Below are 22,768 nucleotides of genomic sequence, written 5' to 3' on the forward strand. Positions count from 1 at the left end.
AACTCTTCTATATCTGTACTCTCCTAGCACAAGATTACAGGCCTGTTTCTGCAATGACCACTTTCTATTCTTGGCTCTGGTTGTCACATTCATGCTGCTGTTGGAAGCCGAGCCTGTGTTTTCGCCATGGTAGCCTTCTCAAAAGCTTATCCTGGAACTATGCTAAAGCAATATTTCATGAAATAATAATAAAATTAATAAGTCTTTCCTTTAACCACACAACTCAGACATCCAGATAATTTAGTAGATATTTTACTTTTTATCTGGCTGTGTGCATTATGCAAATCAGAAATCTCTCATTAACATCACCTGATGTAGGAGGGGTTTTTTTACTCCATGTTTTGCAAGGAAACTTGGGGGCAATGTGATTTCTTATTCTTTTGGTAGCTTTAAAAACAAAGATGCAACTTTAATCTGTCGTACTGTAGAGAAAAACATGATCATTCAACTAGATGTTTTCTTTTCCTAATCCCTTCAAAACCAGTTTAATTGAAAGGAATATTTAATGATAACACACTAAACATGGGAGTACATAGTTTTGTGAATTAAAAAATCATAACAGACCATGGATATTTTATATATACACTTAAATTGGAATGACAGTGAGATATAATATATATAGTCACACTCTAAGGTAGAAGAAGATGGTGTTCTTATAGACATCGGTATTTGTGGGGGTTCCAAATCTGGATATACAGGCAACTGGTGAACTCTGATTTATATTTAAATATAAATAATATTTAAAAGCAATATATTTTAAAATAGCATTTTAAAACATTAATACTAAATATGATTTCCCATAGTCTTATGATTCCAGATTAATAATTTAAAACTGTTCTAACTTTATTCTCTTTTAATCAGTTTCGGAGATCATGGACCTATTATGCTTGAATATATCATGTGCCTGTGTACTGCACATGAGAAGTGTTTCTTTTTTGAGGAATTGAGGCTTATTTAATAATAAAATGCATTTTGGAAGCCTACATTTTTGTGTCTACTTTCTTTTTTAATTCCTATTTGTACTAGCAAGTACCAACTAGGAGAAAGAATGTATCTCATTAATATATGATGGAAGAAGCCCACTCCCGTAGAGAGGGTTCCTTTACCCAGAGGAATAAATCCTGGAGTGTTAAATCATTTCCGTCCTCAATTATTGAGGGGGCATTCCAAGTAAATACATTTTACCTTCTGTGAGGCAATTCAATCTGTTTTAAATTATTTTTTGACCTCTTTATTTTCTTTAGATACAAGATGGTTAGACATAATTTTGTTTTATTACTCCACTGTGGCTAACCTTAATTAAACCTGGTAGTGTCTTTTTGACTGCACATCTGTTTTCAATTTGTTGGCTCTGTTGGTTTTCCCCCACTCAACCATACTTAAAAATGCAGAACTATCAATGTACCTACCACACGATGGCAGCACTGGGCCCATAGTCTGTGGAACAAAACAGACTTGACTTTCTATAATTGTGGAACCATGGAAATAAAAAGCTGGTAAGGACTCTAGAGATAGCCTGCTCCAGAACCATCATTTTGTCTATAGAAAAACTAAGCCCTGGAAAGATTAATTGATTTGTTCTGAGCCACACACTAATTAAGGGGAGAAAGAAAAGAATAACTAAAAAGTGCTAATTCACTTTTCTATTGCATCCAGTTGTTTCAAAGTAAGATTGTGAGGTCTCTGCCTACCTCAGAATTCCAGGCTTGGGATGCAGGACACAGCCTTGCTGCCTGTGATGTTCTGTCGCTGGTTTAAATCCTTGGAACAGCTCAAAGATATAGCCAAATATTTTAGGAATAATTTATAATGTTGATAGTCCACCCAAATTATTTGGTTGATATAGTATTAATATTATCTTCATAGATCAAAATTAAATCAGTCAATATTTTATTTCAATAGCTTAATAATGGAACTGAAGGAACTATTTTCAATATTATGTATTTATAGTGTGTGTGTGTATACACACACACACACACACACACACACACACACATTTTTTTTCTTTGCTAGCTTTAACTTACCTGGACATTACTTTGGTGACCTTTTCTACTTTCTCCCCATTGCCTATCTTTCACTCTATCTATTCTTATTGCTGTTGTTTCTCTGGTTGTTATTTTTACAAATGAGATTTTGCAGTTTTAACTCATTTGTTGATGGCTTTGAATGTGAACCTGAAAAGGTCACATTCTAAGGTCCATTGTTACCAGCATTATTTGGTAGGTTTTCCCTTGAATTAGGTCCAATCACATTTTTTTTAATGCTTCCTGTGACAGTTTAGTGGTATTAAAATGAAAAAGGACTTTAGAAATTTAACATTTTTAAAATATTACTTCAGAGTATTCATTGTCTGATTTGGAAAAATTCTAAAGAAACCAGCCCAAAACAAAAGGGCATGGGTAGTTTCAATACAGGTACTTGGAGGAGTTTCCACATACTTCTAAATTACAAGTTTTTACAAATGAAAGTATTGAAAACAGCTCATACTTCTATGTCATTTCTTTAAAATGGCACATTACTGGTGAATATATATATATATATATATATATATATATGTATATATATATATATATATATAAAATCTCACAAAGTTATAACAAACCTTGAGAAATGGAATGTGACAGTGTCTTTTTTTCCTTACAAAAATCAAAATATGTCCCATAAGATATTCCCTATTCACACAGTGGCTACTCTCAGAGAGGAGGGGGTGTGACACCTCTTATTTGCTACAACCCAGGAAAGGTAGTAAAGCTTAGTCATGCTCAGACTCTTCCTTCTCCATCCACATACACCCTAGGACTGAATCTCCAAGACGTTTTCAATACTCAATTCAATCTGTTTTTATCTAATGCTATCAGTAATCTGAGGTATTTCCCATACTCACTAATCATACATTTTCTAGTTTGTAGATAATGGGATTAATGATCACTTCCAGGAACAGAAATAATAATAGATAACTTTAGGATAAGAGGTGTTTGGAAGTGAGAGTAAAATTAAATAATAAGTGGAGAGGATTTTTTTCTTACATAAATGTATGTGATGACTCAGTATGCTACGGTTCTTATATTTTTGCTAGAATGCTGCCTTTAAAGTGCATCTCCCTTTTTTAAGGTTTTTGGTTCAGGACTAGTTTTCAAAGAAGTAAATTAAATATTTAAATATTTAATATTTAATTTAAATATACTAAGTAAACTCAAAGCAATGTTTTAATACTTAAAATATCTAAAATGAAATACGATTTAACTGGAAGCCAAAATTTTCTAGTAACTAATGGAAAAAAGCTCAATTAAGATATCATAAAGGAAAATTTTTAAAAATCATTTTATCTTTAATAGATTTAGACTATAATTCTTGCTGTGTTCAAAGAGATAGAGTTAACAAGGAATTTATTCAGTACCAAGTTTCGGTTTTGTGCTAAAATACGCTAACATAATTGTTACAACACAACAAAGATTTTATCTTTAAAAGATTAATAGGGAGAATCATATTTGGAAAAAAATGCAAGATTTGAATTAAGTTCTCAAGAGCAAGTCTTTCTTTTTCAATATTCATTTAATTCTACTTTGAACAATAAGTATTCTCTCGCAGTTTGCTTGCAAAACATGCAAGACTGAGTGGAAAGTAATTTAAAAATAATCAGTTTTAAAAAATGTTCTTACATAATCCTGAAATTGCTAACTTAGATCAAGGACATGTAGCTAATAAGGATGTTCTCCTTAAATGGAATCCAAATAGTTTCATTTATATAAACATTTTGCCCAAAGCAGACTGATTTATATGGGTAACATTTTAACAAACACTGTTATTGTTCATATCATTCAAATGTAGTTAGTGGCCACAGAGTAAAGAAGAGTTTGGACAATTATTTGCTCAATGTATGTCCCATTCTATGGTACCTTACCTCTCTAGTTAATCTCATGAATCTCTACTTTCTCTGAATAGATCATTTTCAAATACTTTCTCTCCTCCTGTAAGTGGTTATATCTCAGAGGACTGTAAAAGTTATTAGTGAGAACCAGAGCTAGGACAAATAAAAATATATATAATTATATTTCCAGATATTTCTCAACATGAGGATATTTGCATACAAATTTAAGATGATGACTATGTGTTTTTTCTTTTTCAATCTCAGTGGAGCAAAACTTAGACTTTTCCCATTCTTCCTAATTCTTCACTGGTATCTAATTGGTTATTCAATAAATATTACTAGATGGGAGATTTCCAGGGGTGGTTATTCTCGTCTGTTTTGTTCACTGCAGGGTCACTAACTCTTTTAAGAGGTTCTGGAACATAATATTCATTTAAAAATGCATATATTAATATGAATAAATGATAAGCAACTAATATATATAATTCAGATAGTATTGTCCACAAATGATAAATATTTTCAGAATTCCCTTTTAGCTTTAATTACTTAAAAGCACATTAAATTGTTACTTGAAAATTAAAAATCAAGAATTAGGCAAGAGGCTGAAAAATTGAATTTTTTCTCAATTTTGAATCAGAGTGATGATCTTCAGTTTCTCTTACACCAACAAAATTAATTTGAAATATATGAGACCGGTAATATAGATACTACAATAGAAGATAAAAGGAAACTATTTATAACTAGTTTTTCCAACAAGCCTTATTTTTAAGATAAGGATGCAAATAAAATTTATTCTATCTTTATAATAATCCCTCTCTGCTTTAGGTTGGAAGCAGCTTGATTAAAGCTGATTAAGCAATTTACCAGTCAAATTTTGAAAATAGTAATATATATGGAGATACATTCATCATTTGACCTAAATCAAGCCCAATAAAATAGTTTAAATATTAAATGAAAAATTGTCATTTGTCAATCTTAGTAATTATAAATTATCATTAGATGAGAAAGGAAAGAAGGGATTGTGGAGTACAATATAAGAGAAAAAAAAGTATAGAAAATTTAGAGACTAATATGACAATTAGATCCTGGAAGATACCTCCAGTTACCCACTGTCTTGGGCTACTGGAATGATTATGACTGTGCATTCATATAGATCAATGGCTCTTAAATATTTTGATCTCGACTGCTTTTACATTCTTAAAAAATATTGAATTCCCCAGAGAATTTTATTTTCTGTGAGTTCTATCAATATTTATCTTACTCAAAAGTAGAAAAATTTAGAATAACTAATAAACACGTATTCCATTAGCCTTCAAAGCAATGATGTCATAACATCTCATGTAAATGCAGGAAACCCTACTGTACATAAGAATGAGAGAGAAAAAGGCAAATAACACTTAATATTCTTGTATTTGACCTTGTAAACTCTGAAAGGGACCTTGGGACACACTTTGAGAATTACTGCTCTAGATCTACTTTAATAGAAATGAAGAATTAACTATGAAAATAGAAGAGCCCATTTAGCCTCAGCTATTTTGGACAGCCATCTTAAACCACTATAATGATGATTTTCTATTGTACCTTTCATTTTTTATTTTATGCTTGTCATGAAAAATATTCAGCTGTTAGGCTTTCTTAAAAAGATTTATTATTATTAATATTATTCTTATTAACCTCTCTAGTTTTGGAACTTGTTCCATCCAGAACTTCACAACTCTACAAAGTAAAAGGTCTGATTTAAAAATGATATGTATCAAAAAATTATGCCTGTCTAGTCTACTCTTGCTTTAGAAAACTACTTTATGGTTTGCCGAAACCCACGACAAATAATGACATTTGGCAGGCATAAAATAACACACGTTCTTCCAAAAAGGGGTTTTCCCTACATGAAGTTGTTAATTTGCTGGTATCTCAATTTTTGGATGATGCCAAAATAGTGATTCAATAGTTGTTTACTTTATGAAATGTCATCAGCAATGAGAATGCTCTTTAATAAAATAAAGCATGTAATAGATCCATACGGAAAGAAGTTTCAATTATGTGGTGTAAAAAAGTCCATTTTTTATATAGATTCCAAATTCATTTTATATAGTCAGGTAAGATTATAATGTGACCTATAGAACTTCAAATAATGTAGTTTTCGATCTGAAATATGTTTAGGAAGAAAAGTGGATTTTGTTCCTGTACTCTTTTGAGAACAAATATAGCAGAAATTTTAATCCACTGTTTTGCTTATAAGTTTAAAAAAAGGATCCCATGCTCCTGACTTTTATGAAGGTTTTTTTTTTTAAAAAAGATTTTATTTATTTATTTATTTGACAGATAGAGAGAGAGAGAGATCACAAGTAGGCAGAGAGGTAGGCAGAGAGAGAGGGGAAAGCAGTCTCTCCGCCGAGCAGAGAGTCTGATGTGGGGCTTGATCCCAGGACCCTGAGATCGTGATCTGAGCCGAAGGCAGAGGCTTAACCCACTGAGCCACCCAGGGGCCCCTCAAGCTTTTCTTCTTAAAAATTTATGTTTTTGTTTGATTTATAATATCAATATTTTGATTAGATGCTGTTTAAACTATTAATTTAATCAATTAATTTTTAGTCTTCAGTATCTCACAGAAATCTTGTTATCTTATAGCATCTTAAAATACATTGAGTTATAAAGCTATGATTGTCCACATTATTCCTATTCATATATCTTAAAAAAACCCAAGACCCCAATCAAAATTCTGCATTTCTGATATCATATGTTCCCATTTATTTTTTTATTTTTATTTTTTTTAATATGTTCCCACTTAAAATCAGCAAGTATTTTTTTTTTGGCTCCTCAACGATTAATTATATATTTATACATTCAACACAGTAATAAAATAAAAAGAAAAAAGAACATTTTCAGAGTCTGGCTCAGTACACATGAAAATTCCTTTCATCCTATCCCACCAAGCTCCCTTTCTCCCTGACCCTCTCCCTCCCCACTATCTTGCATAAGGCAGAATGGGTGAAGTATCATGGTCTTACATAATGTAGTACATGCAGATGAGAAGTGGGAAAAAAAAAATCAAGTAATTCATGGACAGTTAGATATCTGGACTTAGGCAAATCTGTTAAGTAGCCCAATGGTGCCTTGCCATTCCTCTGCCTCTCCTTCAGTAGTGTTTCCCCCCAGTTCCATGATCCCTCCTACCCAGGTGAACGCATTCCCAGCCCCGTGCTCATATTGAGTGCTCTGTCCAGGGTCCCACACTGTGTCCCCAACAGCCTTCTCATGCTCCAAGCTTCTCATTTATTTCCTCCACCAGCATTTACTTGCCTATCTCATTTCCCCAGGGTCCTACTCCCTGGTGGTAATTTGATAAAGTAACTTTTTTTGAAAATAATTTCTTCAAGCCCAAATAATTTGCATTTTAAAAATTAAGTTGAACTTGGTGAAAGCTATGTCATAAACAGCATTGAAGGGACTTTGGCATGTTAAAATTAGCTCATGTATTCACAGTCACATCCAATTATACAGGCCCATAGCCAGATCGTTTGACCAAGGTACGGCCCTATTGAGGTATGCCCAATGGTCTTGTTGGTCATGTCACGTGAAATGAATATATAAATCCCCAGTGTGAAGCAGACATGTGGATGGCTTGGTGCAGACCCACAGCTATTACTGGAAAAGAACAAAGTTCCCAAAGGTCGGTGGATTCACCTTTGTGGATAAACGTCCATAAACGAGACACAGTGTCACATGGTCAGAGCTATACATTTACTCTCTGTGACTTTGCATGGATGGCGGAGATATTCCTGGCAATAAATGACTAAAGAAAGATTTGAAAATGCATCATAATTCTAAGAAAATATGGAAACTCTTAAAAAAAACTTCAGAAGAGCATTTTGATCTTCACAGACAACAAAGAAAACCTTCACCACCAGAAAAAACAAGCAGAGAACTCTGAAAGCTGAAACTATCCCATTGGAGTCTCTGAGATTTTGCTGGATGTTTGCTCTTTTCAGATTATTACAGGTTAAATTTTGTTTTCATTTTCAACTACCCAAACTTTTATTTAAGTTTGTGTTTTTACATGAACACGCTGAAATGAGGAACGCAAATCTGTTTTTATTAACCTCTTACATACGTGACGGAAGACTTCAACTCCAAATGAACTCACTTTGACTTGTCTTCTGATTTCTCCTTTTGAACCCTGTCCTTCCCAGAAAGAGAGAACGCTAAATTCTTTCTGACCAAAAGTGACCATCTACTTCTGGTCAGAAGAGAATGGGACACAAATTAGCTATTGTCCTTTGTCGTCGACAGTACCCTCTACTCCCGAAGCCCACCCCACTTCCCAGCCCAGCCACCCCCTACCACTCGCCCAAGAGAGCAGCTCCCACAGCGTGATAGCTTAGTAAGAGTTCACCATGACAATCTGTGGATATGAAATGCTTCTGTGACAGGGGCTGAAAATGAGCCTTATTGAAAGCAGAGTTTCCAGCAGTGGTCTGTGGAAGTAGCTTCAGACTTTTCCTCCTACAACTTGTCCCCTCCAAAGAATGCTTAATCATAATTTCCTCACACAACTTACTCAATGATTCACCTGCTCGCCTATCCTCTCCAACCCGTTCCAATAGCTCTTAGCTCATTTCCCAGGGTGGAGGGACATTTCTCCTCAGCCTCTATTACTGTTCCTTATTTTAAAATTCATGTAAAATCTTAGTATCAAACAAGAATAAATCAGGAATTTCAAAATGCACTAAAATGTAAAATAGTGGTTGTCAACTAAGTTAATTTTTAAGGTTTAAAATATGCTTCAATTTCTTTCAGTTTGAATATGGTTTAAAAAAAAGAAAACAAACAACTATTTTTTAAACTCTCCTCTCTGGTTGCTGTCACCTTCTGAAATGGCAGAGCCTCTGTTCAGCCAAAACAACTGGCTTGGAAAAAAAAAAAAAAAACATTTCTAGGGATTTCTAAATACAAAAGGTTTTTTAGGCATTAGGATTATCTGGCACAATCTGTCTAATCTTTCTCTTCGGGGTTCCTAGAGGACAACTAAACCCCGGAGGGGAGGGAAAGTTCTTTCTGGCTCACTCCATAATTCTTGCTTAACCCATATTTTATGCCATTTCAGGCAGAAATCTGCTGAGAAGTTCACACACACACACACACACACACACACACACACACACACACACACAATTCGAAAGGCTCTTTAGGGACAATTTTGTCACCCTTGATAGAAATGACTACAGATGTACACACGGTCTCTACAGACTCTGCTTCCTGCCACACTGGGCTCATGCATGAGAGGGTTTTATTTCCTTGCTTTGTGGCAGCTTAATTTTCAGCCTTCAGAAAAAAGGATCATGTAGGGAGAGCAAGTCTAAACAGTATTCTGCCATCATTTCTAGCAACCTCTAATCATCTGTAAGAACTTAAGTGATAAATAACAAGTATGTAAATGACAACTGTTTTCACTGGACTCAGAAGAGTTTTGATTTCAGAGGAGCCAATGTTATTTAAGAAACAAAGGTGTAGGTCTAGGAACAAGGGTCGTGTTGCTGATTCTAGAAATTTCTGTGTATTCTCTCTGTCATCCCAGCCCGCTCTCTGATCACTCAGAAAACAACGATAAGAATATCTGCCATGAATACCTCCTCTACCATGTGTGGTAAAATGAGAAGATGGGTGACAGAACACTCAGTACAACGTGAAAGACCGTTCAAATGGAGGGCATTATCATCGGAATGCAAACGGGACTGTGTAAACTCCATCGTGAGGCTTGAAATGGAAGGCTTTGATCTAAACACTTAAAATTAATAAGAACACTTATTTATGCAGTTAGTGAACGGGACCTTGTTGGCTCTTCGTATGTTTACATCTCATACCAATTTTTCTACACTTTAAATGAATTCTACATCATTTTATATAAATTCAATCCTATAGCATGTTTACCCTTCATTGGCAAAATGCATGGTTGAATTACATTCTTGGTACATTTATGGCAGCAGGGAAATAAATATGTTTTAGAAAATGGCATTTTATCATCACTACCAAATTAAACAAGAAAGCAGGCTATGTTATCTTGATTATTTTGATAAAGAATGGCTTCAGGATTCAGTCACAGCACCTTAAATGGATGAGATTACTCATTACAGCGTTATGCAAGGAAAAGGAATTAAACATATTGTTCTACAAATTTTAAGAACCGCATCTAGAAAAAAAATCGGACAAAATATTATATAGTAATACCGAAATCATGATAATTTAAAATAGAGTGAGACAGGGAAGCATTTCACTACTGTGACATCATTATGGAATACTTGAAGTAAGAAAATGAGTAGCTGTAAGAAACCAACTGAACTCGATGGAAGAAAAGGTAAGAGGCGAGATTTTAAGTACTTTTGGAAAGTATCAGTAAGCTAATTACAAAAGGGAATCTGTGCACAGGGGATAATTACCCAGCTAATTCAGAAAACATCACTGTGCTTTAGGCCACATACATCTTTCACTTCTCCTAAATATCTGATTCATTGGGACAAGAACATATTAAAAATGGTAGTTTTTGGAGAATAAAGAGAAAGACAATAGGAAAGAATAAGGCTTGACTTTAATTTGCAGACAAGTAGAGAATCACAAAATCAAGCATTTTAGGGCTGGAAGGGACTTAAGGGGGCACTGCTATCCTATTTTTTTTAATAAACACTTTATTTTATAAATGTTTTTGAATTAATTTTGAAGATAATTTTATAATCACCTTCATTTGATTCCTGTTACTGGCGGTGATACTCTTTCTTGGGGAGTGTTGGGGTCTAGTTAGGGATGGATACAAACTTGCTTTCCTTTCTGAACACGGCTACAGAATCAAGTTTAGATACATCTCCAAAGCCAGGGCTCAGGGAATTTGTCCTCCTTTATCCAGGAACCTGAGAAGACTATGGAGTAGATCAGATGTGGGGGCCAGAAACAGCGGGAGTATTGCCTAGAGGAGCCCAACCCCATTACTTACTCACGTGTTTATGTACGCTTGGTGCTTTCATTTGGTAATGATTTTTCCATCTAGCTAATGATGTTTCAACATAAAACTTTGTTCCACTCCCCAAATGTTCTATCATTGGAGGTCTCACTAGTAACGGAACAGTAACTAGCAATACTCTATTGCAAGGAATCAAATGAGAAAGCAAAAACTGACACACTCATTTTAAGCTACATCATATAACAATGGCTCAGAACCCAGTAGTTTATGAATGAAATAAAGATACTTTATTTATTACACAGGCACTTGGATAGTCACATGCCCAACACATCTGATACACTTAACAACTATGGAAACATGAGTGGAAAATGTCTGTTTATAGGATCAAGAGAGAACTTTCACCATGTAAAGGTGAATTAGTGCATTAACAATTTTTCCCTTACTTTCCTCTAAGAATTTCCAAAATCCACTGAAGTTTCAAAAAGTTACACTTGAAATAAAATGCGACAAAAACTGATCTACATTCCAACTGGTATGCTAATTCGAATTTTGAGCAGTTTAAACTTTTATCACAATGCAACATATTTATAGTCATGCTTGAACAGATTAGGTTAGTAGCATGCATTCCATTCTGCAATATGAATATTGTTAATCTATTTCCCAACAGAAGTCAAAAGATGCCCAGTGCATAGAAAAATACAAATCACTGTAGTCAATATATTATGGGACTGATTTGGGGACTTACATGGTGATGATGAAAGTCCTGAAATGCCATGCCCACAAAAGCACATTAAAAAGGGGATAAACATATTTTATCAGACAATCTCTAAAAAATTAAAAGATGAGGGCTTTAAATGGGGGGATGTTCTTGGCTGTGTGCTTTGCATAGCGCCTTTCTGCTCACCTCCTTCTGGCTTGACTGGTCCATCAGACACCACCTTCCTGAGGGCTAGCTGGCTTTGGTCTTGGTTGCCATTGGCTGGTGGAGGCAGATTATCAGACTGAGTTCTTTGAATGGGGAGGACGCCTGCTATGCTGTGTCTGTGCTGCTTCCTGGCATGATTAGTCTGACCGCTTTTATGTGCTGCTGTGGCAGTGTGGGTGAAATGGAAACCCAGAGTATGTATCCTCAGATGGAACCAGCTTCAATGTTACTCATGCAAACAGAAGTGATCTTTTGCTCGATCCCAGGAAGTTGTGTTTTCAAAGGCCAAAATGACACCACATGCACAGCACTAGAGGGGTTAAAACTGGCTGTTTCTCAGGACATGAAGACTTGGGGAGACAGGGCTAACATCAATCTCTCTCCGAGATCTGGCTGATGCTGCTTGGAAGTGAAATGGCAGCTCCGTTTGTCAGATCTCTGCGCTCATTCGGTTTTTACATATCGACTAAGTTTTTGCAAACTCAACGAAAAAACAGCAATTAAGTTGGGTGAGTGGTTACTCTTTGATCAGCATCTTGACTGTGTAAGGATTTCCAATGGTTAGAGAAGGAAATAACCTAGAAATTCTCCGATATCGTATACAAAGTGTGATCCAAGAGAATGGACCCAACTGTGTTCCTGAATGAGGTGACATTGCCTCATCACATATGTCTATACATCTATTAATACTATGTACTTTTTGGAAAATATAAGACTTGATTTTCTTCACAGATGTGTTTCCCAAAAGACTAGAAAGTTTCCCGCATGGAAAGCTACAACATTTCACATGCATAATTCATTGAGGTTTTTAAGCTGGAAATGGCTTTCCCCCCTCTCGCTCAGCTCGAGAACTCGACTGTTGGTCGCATTACTCTTCTGCCCAACAATTTCTGAGTGTTTTCGGATGCGAGAATCTCATCTCTAATCAGCTCTAAATGCTTGTGTATGTGCTTTTTTTTTTTTTTCTCTTTTGGTGTAATGCCTGGAAAACTGGCAGTCACTTGTGCTTATAATTCCTGGATTCTCAAGGATATTTAAGTGCACACGAAAAGGACACACAACACTGCTTTGCCTGCAAACATCACAGACACAGCTACCAAATACTGTGAGCCAGGTTGGATGGATGGTGGAGACAGAGGGGAAACAGCCAGTTTTACTGCAGTCCACGTACATAAAGAAATGAAAAAAAAAAAAAAAAAGAAATCTAAGTAAGAAAGAGCGGATTGATGTCTTGGTACTGTTCTCACATGGACAGAGGGACAGAGGACGGAGGGAGCAGGGTCTGCCAAAACACGGAAAGCGAACAGGGAAGGACAGCAGGAGAGAGAGAGGCAACAGATGAACATGAAGCTGCCATGCTGAGGAATTTATTTGCGTCTTTTACTTGGTTGCAGGCGGAGCTGCTGCACCGCGGCTTCAGCAGCGGCTATGGCAGCCCCAGCATCTTCCAGGTGGCTCTGGGTGACGCTGGTTTTGCTCTGACTGCGCGACGGTCCGTGAGAGCGCAGGTGGCCTTCGGAGGAGGATTTCGAGCTACCGGGACTACTGTGGGATTTCTCAATGGTGGGAACCTGCATGTCTGGTTACAAGAGGGTGAGACGTGAGTTAACAGTGCTCCAGCGTTCCTCCTGTCAAGCTTGGTCTCACACAATTGGAAACTGTCTAAGATTTATGTTAATTCGGTTTCCTTTCGGGCTCATTTATGCAACTGCTCGCCACTCCGTAATGTGATTAAACATTCGGGAAACAGTTTTTGGGAGGAAAGTCAAAAGGATAATCATGGTGAGAAGAGATAAGTCTGAGAAGAGGACAGACATCTCACCAGCCTCATGGAAATGTGTTCTTTCAGTTTCTCCAAGCCACCGCTAATTCTAGGAGGGACCAGGCAAGAGACAAGAAGCTCACATGCCCACGGAGGAGTTTTCAGTGAAAACACGGGGAATTCCTGGATGAAGGGGCCTGAGTCACCAGGACACATAAACAGTGCAGACTGGAGAATCATGTCTCAGAGGATTTCAGAGAATGTCTATAGAGATCCCACATTTACTATGGCCGTCAGAGAGAGAGGTCTTTATGCTAATGATCTTCCAGAAAGTTAATCAGGGTAGAGTTGATCTGGCTAAGTGGAATCCATAAATGACCTATAAAGCTCATTCATAAGTCATCTGTAGCCCTCATGGTCAGTCCGTGGTTTGTCATATCAACTCAGTGGCCTACTGGACTTGGCCTCGTGGTTTTTCATCTCCAAGAACACTTGTACTTGTGACCCATTCCTTTCTAATGTACAAAGAACCACTTTTCAATTTGATGTACTTTCTGAGAAGAGGAGAGAAGGGAGCAATACTCAGGTCCGGTATAAAAATTTATACTTGACACTTAAAAATAGTTCAGTATGTCTAGGTAAGATACTACATGGTTATCTAGGTAAGATACTACGTACATACTACAGTATGTCTAGGCAAGACACTACATGACTACAAGGAGTCACTTGGTTGATGATGAAGGTTAAGGTTGTGTTGTAGGATCATTGGCAACGAACCTCTCGAAGGAAAAGCTCATTCACATGGGAATGCTGTGCAAACTGCCAAACCCAATGGATAACATTACCATTTCAAAAATAATGATAGTAGTTCAAAAAAAATCATAGAATTAGCTCAAGGCCAACATTTAGGAAAGGTATAATCAAATTTTGACATACCCATTGTTTCGGTGACATGGGGAAAATGATCTTGATATGGTAAGTAAAAACCAGGATGCAAAATTATATATGTTCATATATTACACATATATGATTAAGAATATACTTTTGAAAAAAATAGTAGTTTAAACAACGAGAAAACATATGCATAAATGGTAATGATGAGTATGTCTAGTCAATGGACTGTTGAGGATTTTTATTTTTCTTTATGAAATACCCCCAACATATTTTATAAAATCATATTATCATTCATTTTGACAGCTGGAAATAATCCAACAGCTCATATAGCCCAACCCCCTCTGTTGTACCGGTTGAAAACCAGAGTCAGAGAGGTGAAGATCACAGAGTCATAAACTTAATTATGTGCTGATCTGAGACTAAAGCCCATTTTTCCTGATTCCATATCCATTACTGTTTGTGTCCATTCCACTACTGTTTGTAGGATATTATATTACATACTTTCCAATAGAATCCAACACTGTAAAATATATTAAGTATACAAGCATTCATATTCAAGAAGTTACTGAGTGAACAAAGAGAAAAAAGCTTTTTCTACTTGAAATAACTCCTACCCTTGGATGGGTCAGGGAAGATACCATGGCTTCTGCTTTTGATGACAGATGGCTTTGGAGACTGCTGGCTGCTCTGACTGGAATGAGACTTGCCATGATCAATGCTTTCAGTCTGTTCTTTGAGAGAATACCATCTAGGAGTGTTATCGAGATGAGATGTGCTAGATAAATCAATCAATACCTGAAAAAAGGCAAGAGGTCAATGAAATTGATATAATTCATTCATTACTTGTTTCTGTGATCTGAAATTTACTCAAGGATATAAGCCAAAAGACATAGTATGACTTTGAGGATGACAAGGCTGTCTTCCTTATTTTTCTTTACCCATGACATTGGGAGCAAAGTCTTGTGCATATTAGATGCTTAAAAAATATTTGATTAGGGGCACCTGGGTGGTACAGTCAGTTGGGCATCAGACTCTTGATTTCGGCTCAGGTCATGATCTCAGGGTTGTGAGATCAGGCTCTGCACTGGGCTCTGCTCTGCTCTGCTCTCCTGCTGCCCTCCCCACTGTGAACTCTCTCTCTCTCTAAAATAATTTTTTTTTAAAAAAATGAACTTTTGATTAAACTGAACTATATAAAATCTTTGTTAATTAAATTATTTGGAGATGATGTAAAAAGGTAGAGTCTCAACTCAATCTTTGTGAATGAAAGTCCTCTTTTGTTAAATGAACACATTTAGTAATAAACTTGGATATCTTTTTTTTTAAAACTAGGATATCATTTTTAAAAATTTGCTTTTAGTTACTAGAGGGACAAAAGAAAAAATGGATTATTTGCAATTACTGACTCATTCCTTGTATTTTAAAACATACTTTAACTCATATTTGAAATAGAGATATGACTAACAATTTATGATGAGAACGTACTGTATCATGGTTTGACTGGCAGCATTTTTTTAATTCTTAGTAGTTCGTGAGTAATAACCCATTTCACAATTGCTGGCATTTTCGATTTGATGAGATATAAAAAAATGAGAACCAACACAATGGATATATGCTCTAGGTTCATGTCAACAATAAATTATAAGGACTACAATAAATCAGTTTTCTGAAATGGAACATTAAGTCAGATAGCGTATTGCATCCTAGAACTGTCCAAAGACTAGTACCAGGGGCCGTACCAGCAAGGGAGCCTACAAGTAAAGGTCAAATGGCCAAGTTTTGATAGGAAAGAAAAGTATGGCGTCTTGGAACCAAATAAGGTCACATGGCACATAGACTAAATAACTATTTTCCATTGTTTCTGGGAAGGGATATCCTATTGTTTGAGTGTTATTTTATTTTTGGAGATGATTTATTTTTTAACATTAATTCATAACTTCTGCTTTAAGTAAAGATTATTAAATATAGTATATTTTTTGAAATATGATAGATTAAAAAAAAGGCACAGGATCTGACCACTGTGCCAGATTTCATGATTAGGTTAGATTCCATGTGAACTTACATAAAATTGGTTTGTATTGTTTTCTCCTACTTCTAGTTCTGTCTCATAAAATATTTTGAGAGATTTTTCTTGGGATGCTTAAAAGAAATAAGAATGCAGAAAGTCACATCAAGCCATTGACAGCTGCAGTGAGGAAGAACAATAAAATACCTGAAAATCTATTTTAAAAATCTAGCTCATTTTATAGTAATCTGTCTCAAATTTGGATTCACAGCATGACTGCATATCTCCTATCAAAGCAATTAATAATTCATCTGAAAATTAATTATAAATTAATAATTCAATAAAATTTAATTTAATAAAATTAATAATAAATTTAATAAATTAATAAATTTCATTGATAATAAAATTAATAAAATTTAATAAAATTAGTAAATTAATAAAAGTACATCAAATGGCAGAGTGAAAACCATTATTCAAATTACTACTCATCCAGTCAAAGAATAAATCAGGAAATATATCCTACCCACAAAAGGGCTTTCACCAAAATGATAATCTAATAAACTTAAGAAATATGCTTGCATCAATAAACTTTAATTGGTGGCTTATAGTGAAAGCAAATAAAGAAAAGGAAACCAGACGCTCACCTCACCAAGAAAGTCATTGGAAGAAAATCTATCATAATCCCAGACTGTCACCTCCAGGGTTTTCTTCTTGAGCTACAGTTTAAATCAAAATGTTATTAACCCCACAAATTTTCATCACACTCTATTATAGAGTCATCTATTTTCACTTCCTTGAACTGTTTCCATTTGTGTAAAAAGACTTCAAACTTTATTTAAAATGTAGGTTTAGGGGCGCCTGAGTGGCTCAGTGGGTTAAGCCGCTGCCTTCGGCTCAGGTCATGATCTCAGGGTCCTGGGATCGAGTCCCGCATTGGGCTCTCTGCTTAGCAGGGAACCTGCTTCCCTCTCTCTCTCTCTCTCTGCCTGCCTCTCCGTCTACTTGTGATCTCTCTCTGTCAAATAAATAAATAAAATCTTAAAAAAAAATAAAATGTAGGTTTATATTGAATATTATGTAAAATGTCAATGATTTTAGAGTCCAACCTAGTATTTGTTCATAAGAGACCTCAAACTTTTACTAATTCCCTCTTTTCTAAAGCCCCCCTATTGATTTTTATTAAAAAGAAAAAGAGCAGAATCTGTAAATGCTCTTTAGATACATGGAATTTATAGGATGCAAAACTGTCTAGGTTATTTAGATAACATATTTAGATTGGAGTTTTTTTATTTTAGTAAAATGCCAGAAAATAAAGTAGCATTGTCTTATTTCTGTGGGTAAATTTAATTTATTTTAAATTCAAGAACCCAGATGACAATTTGTACCTTGCCTCAACTTCATAATCAAATTAGAAATCTTCCAGAGGACAAATCCTAAATCTCCTCGAAAATCCTTTCAGCTAGTCTTCTGTCTGTCTTCGTCTGTAAAGTTTAGCCCCACAATGCCTGATTCATAAGAGGCCTTGATTTAGAGAGAACATGAATTCTTAAACTGCTGTCTGGTGCAACAACACATTCAAATACGCTGAATATTTTCTTTGTATTATTTGTAAAAGTCAAAATACAGCCAGCTGTTATTCTTGTAATATATACACATCAGTTCATTATGTATACCATAAACTTATACAATGTATTATGTCAATGATCTCAGTAAAACTGGAAAGAAGTGAAAGTGATTGACCAAATTTTACAAAAAAATATATAGCTAGTTGGAAAACATTTTCAGCTAAAATTTGATAAATGTGTCCCAGTCTGTTGAAATATTTAAATTTTGCAATAATTGATGGAAAATGTTCCATTGGTCTTATTTCTTTATTTTTTGGCTGCTTTGTTGTAAGGCACACATTTACACTCATGGTAACTTTGCCCCGTACCTATTTCTTTTCACTTGGCTATGTTTATTATTTGTATTTTACACATTTCTTTTTGTTTGCGTGGCAAAATTGATAGATCACAATCTTGCAATAATTTCGTCATCGGTTTTCTTATACTAGCCTAAATATGTTATATAGAAAATAATCATTGCATACCTGTTCCATGGAGATACTTTTATAAATTACTGTTTGATTCCACTCAGGATTAAGACTTTTTTGAACATATTTAGTCCTCCTCTTGTACTCAGCACTGAATTAGAAGAAAAAAAAGAGTTATCTTGATTATTCACCTTAACTGATGCCTTCACAGCCAGCTGGAAGAGCATGCAGACATTTTAAGATGATATTTTGTTTTAAACATTATGCAATCATCCCATCATCTTCCTGTCTAAAACCTTTTTTTAAGTTGAATACAAAATGACAATTTAAAAATATGTTGGACGCCTTTAGTTTCATTTGTCCTAAAGTAGTTTTTAAAGAAAAGCTTTTAGGTGTTCTAACTATACCATCATTTTAGAACCTTTCTCTTTCCTGAATCCAGGAGACTGTTGCATGAACTATACGGTAACATCAATATCTTCTTCCCCATAAAATATAATTTGGTATCTCACTTTCCAATACTTTTACTTCTAATCGTGTCCGCAAAGCCAAATGGTCTTTTTTTTGTCTGTATAAAATTGTAATGATTGTTTTGACTGAGGAAAGGATGAGAAATGTTTGTTGCTACAGCTAAGATTCTATGAACATTTGTTACCTGGTACTTAAAGTATATTTTGACACTCTTAGTAAAGCAGGATATTTAGTTATAAAGTAATTACATATAAATTCTGGGTTTATGTCAATACCCTGGATAAATCATTACAAACCAGATCAAAATAGTTCCTCATTCCTTACAGCCTGGGGCATGTGAATTTTTCCTTGACTTTTCCATTCCGTCTGAGCAGCAGTTAGAAGCTTATATCCCAAACTTATTCTAGTTAGGACAAAGAGAACACCTATAGCTGACATCTACCAGATCATGGGGTTGGAATTACTGTTTGTTGTTTGCTATTAGCCACCGTTACCCACACAGATGAGGCCTTTATCCAATCCTCACTGCCTTTTCCCCAAATTTTCTGCATAGCCTTATAGCTTAGGTCCTAGATAATACTTTAGCTCCTGTGGGCAGCAGAGTCCTGAAAACCAACCTAGTCATCTGGAGTCCTTTCACGTGCTTTGATTTTACAAATTGTTTTTTCTAAAGGGACCGGATCCTGACCCTTGATTTGTTGTTCCTAACAAGGGGCCGACTGACTCTTGCTAGACCCTGGTCTCAAGCACAGCCACATCCTGGAATGCCTCCTCCTATTGCTTCCCAGGCACTAATTTACCCTATCCATTCTAGACAGAGCAACTGACAATCAAGCTCTAGTTCCCACTCACTTTTATCATGTCTCTCTTCTCTCTTTAGCTTTATTCTCTTTCTTATCAGCCACACACCAGGGCAGGAATTCCCAACATGGACTACATATTGGCATCACCCAGGAATCTGAGTTCCGAGGCTGCCAAGTAGGGTCCAGCACTGCACCCACATTTCCCTGCCCTGCACCTCCAAGGAGATCCTGATTTCATACGTCTGGGATGAGGCTTGAGTAGTAGAAATTTTAAAAATATCCCAGGTAAATCTAATGTGCAGATTGAGAACCAATGAACTTAAAACAGTTTCCAAGACCTCCTGTGTCAGCCATTGTGAAGTGAATTCAATTTAAGAAAAAAAGCATCATTCTAGTCACTTCTAACTAACTCATTTGTATGAAAATGAGAGCAGGATTTGACTATTTCTTCATTCAAGACAAATTGCAAACAATTTTAGGGAAATGCATATGCAAGGATTTAAAGAAACGGGAGTTCTCATAGACTGTAGACAGTATAAATTTGTACACAGTTTTTAGATGAATTTTAGATGAAACTGGTGAAGTTTATGGACCCAAATACCTAGAAAATTCTACTTTGACTTCTTCCACTTCCACTTTACAGAAATTTTCCCACCTGTGCACAAGGAATGTTTTTAAGAACATTCACCATAACATTGTTTCTAATAGCATATTAATAAGATATTATGTATTATGATATATTCTTTCAATGAAATAGTAAGCATCAGTTAAAGTGAATAAATATAAACGTTCATAAATTAAGATGGATAAATCTTGAAAAAAAGTTGAGCAAAAAATGTGCAGAAGGATAACTATCGTGAGTTATCATGATTTAAAATCAAAATCATGGGAAATAATACAGTAAACTATGAATACATGTATATAAAATAAATGCATATAAACATCATAAGACAGTTTGGCAATTATAGGTAATAAATTCTATTTAGTGGTTATCTCAAGTGGACAGGGGAATGGTTTCAGAAGGGCTTGGGGTACCTATAAAATATTTTTGATAAGAAAATGAAGACTATATAGCAAAATACTGAAATTTGATGGAACTAAATGGCAAGAACACAGGTATTTGTTATTTTCTATAATTTTCATTGATTTTGAAATATTATACAATATAAATTCAAAATAACTTTGGTAAGCTCTGTTCCTTTATATCTTATGTTTTTGATTTTTTTTTTTATAATGACATGGGAAGAATGGATGTGACCACTTTTAAGATAATAGCAAGCCTTGGTTACTATTTTAGAATTCATGGCTATTTCTCTAGGTAGGCATACCTGGAAGAAAAACACCTGACAATAGAAGTTTTAAGGTTTCTATTTGTTTTGGGCTTTGTTACTAAGGTAATGAGATCATGGGGAAGCATACGGATAAGGTTCATAATACCGGGGAATAGTAATAAATTATTTTTTTCCAATGCTGAAAAATTAAGTGCTTAACTTTTCAAAAAGATAGGAATTAATGTCAAATGCAAACTCAAGTATTTTCACCAAAATCCTAGATATGTCAGTATTTGTGAAAATAGTCTGTATTATTTAAATGTCTTCCAAAGAATTTATTATTCATCATCTTTTCTGAATCTATGAATAATTGTTGTTATAATTTTTCACCTGCATATTTTAGTCATTTTTTCACTTACACATTTAACAAAAGTTCTTAATTCATATATGAAAAGCAATTTATTAAGTAAGCACATTAAAATAAAAACAGCTAACATTCATTAAAAGCTTAGTTTTTCCCAGGCAGAGTTCTAAATGCTTCTTATGTGTTAACTCATTTAATCCTCATGGAAATTTTATGAGACAGGATTTAAAAAATGAAACTCAGTGAATTAAGGTATGTTGGAAAGCCTGCATAGTTATCAACTGGTAGGGCCATGATTCAAGCATAGGGCAACACTGATTGGGTGCTCTTAAATGTATGCTATATGAACTCAATTGATTAGGCTCACAAAATGTGAATAATCCATCAATTTCTTAATTTCAGGCTTAATAGCTGAAGTACCTAGTTTGTCTTCTTTACCATATAACCTAATGTTATTCACTTCAGTTTAAATATATATACTTCCTATATATGTAATATAAATTATATACAATATGTGTGTGTGTATATATACACATATCATAAAAATTAGGCCAGTGTTAGAGTTGTTCAGGCAAATTCTGAATAGTATATCCTAAGAGAGTGTTGTGAAATGAAGTATAATTACTTCATTTAGTTTAAGTATAATATTTATATATTTTTTATAATTTATATATATAAATTAATATTTATATACTATTAAGTATAATAAAATTAAGTATAATATTTATAGTAATTATAAATATTTATTCTTGCCCAGATCCACTCAGAAACAACCACAATTGGGGGGAATTTTATGTTATTAGTGAGTTTGATTCTTCAATTCTCTTTGGACTCAAGGTGTCTATTGCCTTTAGAATTAATGCAGGAACACACAATTTGTTGCCACTATTTCTGGTGGTGCTGTGTCAATGATAACGCAATCCTTTGCAGGGTTTTTTTTGGTCTTGAATGTTATGACTCAGAGATGGTCACACTAAGCCAGTCCTTTTTTTTTTTTTTTAAAGATTTTATTTATTTATTTGACAGAGAGAGATCACAAGTAGACGGAGAGGCAGGCAGAGAGGGAGAGAGAGGGAAGCAGGCACCCTGCTGAGCAGGGAGCCCGATGCGGGACTCGATCCCAGGACCCTGAGATCATGACCTGAGCCGAAGGCAGCAAGCCAGTCCTTTTAACCCTTGTTTTAGAACTGCCACGAACTGACCATCTTGAGCATTGATCTCAATGGGCTGTGTCTCAATGGGCTGTGTTTCTACTTTATACAATTGAAAACTGCTGGCACTTCTCATAGCCACATCAAAATCTGGACTGACAAGTTGAAGGTGACCAGGTAAGCAGTGGGATTCTTAAATGTGAGCCTGAATTAGGTTGGGAAAAAAGTAGAGCCCATTTTCCTCTCCTTTCTTTGTCTGGAAAACACATTATA

General features: G+C 35.1%; 1 protein-coding gene across 4 annotated transcripts in view; it reads right to left on the bottom strand.

Moving 5' to 3' along the window:
- Positions 1–22,768, bottom strand: part of PCLO (piccolo presynaptic cytomatrix protein) — a 414,175-nt gene that overhangs the window by 50,820 nt on the left and 340,587 nt on the right. For 3 of the 4 annotated variants that reach the window (XM_047694735.1, XM_047694734.1, XM_047694733.1), the window contains exons 17-20: positions 18,493–18,586; positions 17,048–17,119; positions 15,013–15,193; positions 13,127–13,321 (exon numbers count right to left, since the gene is read on the bottom strand). In XM_047694735.1, coding sequence (XP_047550691.1) covers positions 13,127–13,321; positions 15,013–15,193; positions 17,048–17,119; positions 18,493–18,586 — 542 coding nt within the window. Of the gene's footprint in view, positions 1–12,708; positions 13,322–15,012; positions 15,194–17,047; positions 17,120–18,492; positions 18,587–22,768 lie in introns of those variants that run through there. The other variant, XM_047694736.1, reaches the window with a different exon arrangement.

The sequence above is a fragment of the Lutra lutra genome, chromosome 11 (genome assembly GCF_902655055.1).
Source record: "Lutra lutra chromosome 11, mLutLut1.2, whole genome shotgun sequence".
NCBI classification, from domain to species: domain Eukaryota; kingdom Metazoa; phylum Chordata; class Mammalia; order Carnivora; family Mustelidae; genus Lutra; species Lutra lutra.